At 42.4% G+C, this 1,650-nt stretch overlaps 1 protein-coding gene across 1 annotated transcript; it reads left to right on the plus strand.

Annotated features, from left to right (window-relative positions):
- The first annotated feature begins 618 nt into the window (after nucleotides 1-618).
- Nucleotides 619-1,254, plus strand: LOC138895838 (uncharacterized). Its single transcript, XM_070180577.1, has 2 exons — nucleotides 619-858; nucleotides 955-1,254. Exons 1-2 carry the CDS (start codon nucleotides 619-621, stop codon nucleotides 1,252-1,254), a joined length of 540 nt encoding a protein of 179 aa, XP_070036678.1.
- The last annotated feature ends 396 nt before the right edge of the window (nucleotides 1,255-1,650 follow it).

Genomic DNA, 1,650 nt, shown 5'->3' on the forward strand with positions numbered 1-1,650 from the left:
GAGGGCCATGACAACTATTTTCCATGACATGATAAACAAGTAGATATAGGTATATGTGGATGACGTCATTATCAAATCCAAGAAGAATACAAATCACATAGCAGACTTGAGGAAATTCTTTGATCGGCTTCGGAGGTACAATTTGAAATTGAATCCCACAAAATGTGCCTTCGGGGTCCCCACATGAAAGTTATTAGGATTCATCGTCGGCCGCCGAGAATTGAGCTAGACCCATCAAAGATCAAGGCTATCCAGGATTTGCCACTTCTAAAGAACAAGAAAGATGTGATGAGTTTCTTGGGACGTCTTAATTACATCAGCCGCTTCATAGCACAATCAACTGTGATCTGTGAACCTATTTTCAAAATGTTAAGGAAGGATGCCGCAACCAGTTGGACTGAAGACTGCCAAAACGCTTTTGATGGGGCTTTCGATTGTGTCTTGGGACAAAACGATGAGATGGGAAGGAAAGAAAAGTCCATATACTATATGAGTAAGAAGTTCACATCCTACAAACCACGGTATTCTTTGCTAGAACGCACCTGCTGTGCTTTGACCTGGATAGCCCAGAAACTGAGGCACTATTTTTGTGCCTATACCACATATCTCATATCAAGGATGGATCCTCTGAAGTACATCTTCCAGAAACCCATGCCTACAGGGAAACTAGCAAAATGGCAGATATTTTTGAGTGAATTGGACATCGTCTATGTGACTCAGACGGCGGTTAAGGGACAAGCATTAGCGGATCATCTTGCGGAAATTTCTGGAGAAGATATCGCCAAAGCCTACGACGGATGGAGAATGTTTTTCGATGGAGCCGCAAACTTCAAAGGAGTGGGTATTGGAGCTGTTTTGGTATCCGCAAAACTCAGATTTCCGTGCACCAATAATATGGCAGAATATGAGGCTTGCATATTAGGGCTCAATTTGGCCGTTAACATGAATATCCAGGAATTACTGGTAATTGGTGATTCAGATCTTCTGGTATATCAAGTGCAGGGAGAATGGGCTACAAAGAATACCAAGATATTACCATATCTATATCATGTGCAAGAGATGATGAAGAGGTTCACGAAGATAGAGTTTAGACATGTCCCGAGAATCCAGAATGAGTTCGGAGACGCATTGGTCACTTTGTCCTCCATGATACAGCATCCGGACAAGAATTTCATCGACCCCATTCCGGTAAGGATTCATAATCATCCAGCTTACTACGCTCATGTTGAAGAAGAAGCAGACGGGAATCCATGATATCAAGGAGTACTTGTCAAAAGGAGAGTACTCGGAGCATGCAAATCATACTAAAAAATGCACGTTCCAAAGATTGTCCAACCATTTCTTCCAAAGTGGAGGAATTCTGTACAGAAGGACTCCAGAATAAGGTTTATTACGGTGTGTTGACGCTAAGAAAGCTTCCAAACTGCTCGAAGAGACACACTCTGGAACTTGCGGTCCACACATGAATGGTTTCGTTTTAGCCAAGAAGACTATTTTTGGATGACTATGGAAACAGACTACATCAGGTATGTCCAAAAAAGTCATTAGTGCCAAATACACACAGATATGATACAGGTGCAGCCAAATGAACTCAATCAAACGAGTGCATCTTGACCTTTCGCTGCTTGGGGAATGGACATCATTGGACCA

This window comes from Nicotiana tomentosiformis, chromosome 7, assembly GCF_000390325.3.
Source record: "Nicotiana tomentosiformis chromosome 7, ASM39032v3, whole genome shotgun sequence".
NCBI lineage: Eukaryota > Viridiplantae > Streptophyta > Magnoliopsida > Solanales > Solanaceae > Nicotiana > Nicotiana tomentosiformis.

Excerpts from the sequence above, each read along its gene's own strand:
- LOC138895838 (XM_070180577.1), top strand. The coding sequence starts at position 619 with ATGGATCCTCTGAAGTACATCTTCCAGAAACCCATGCCTACAGGGAAA. Across the intron at positions 859-954 it reads TGGGTATTGGAGCTGTTTTG|GAATTACTGGTAATTGGTGA; the intron begins GTATCCGCAAAA and ends ATGAATATCCAG.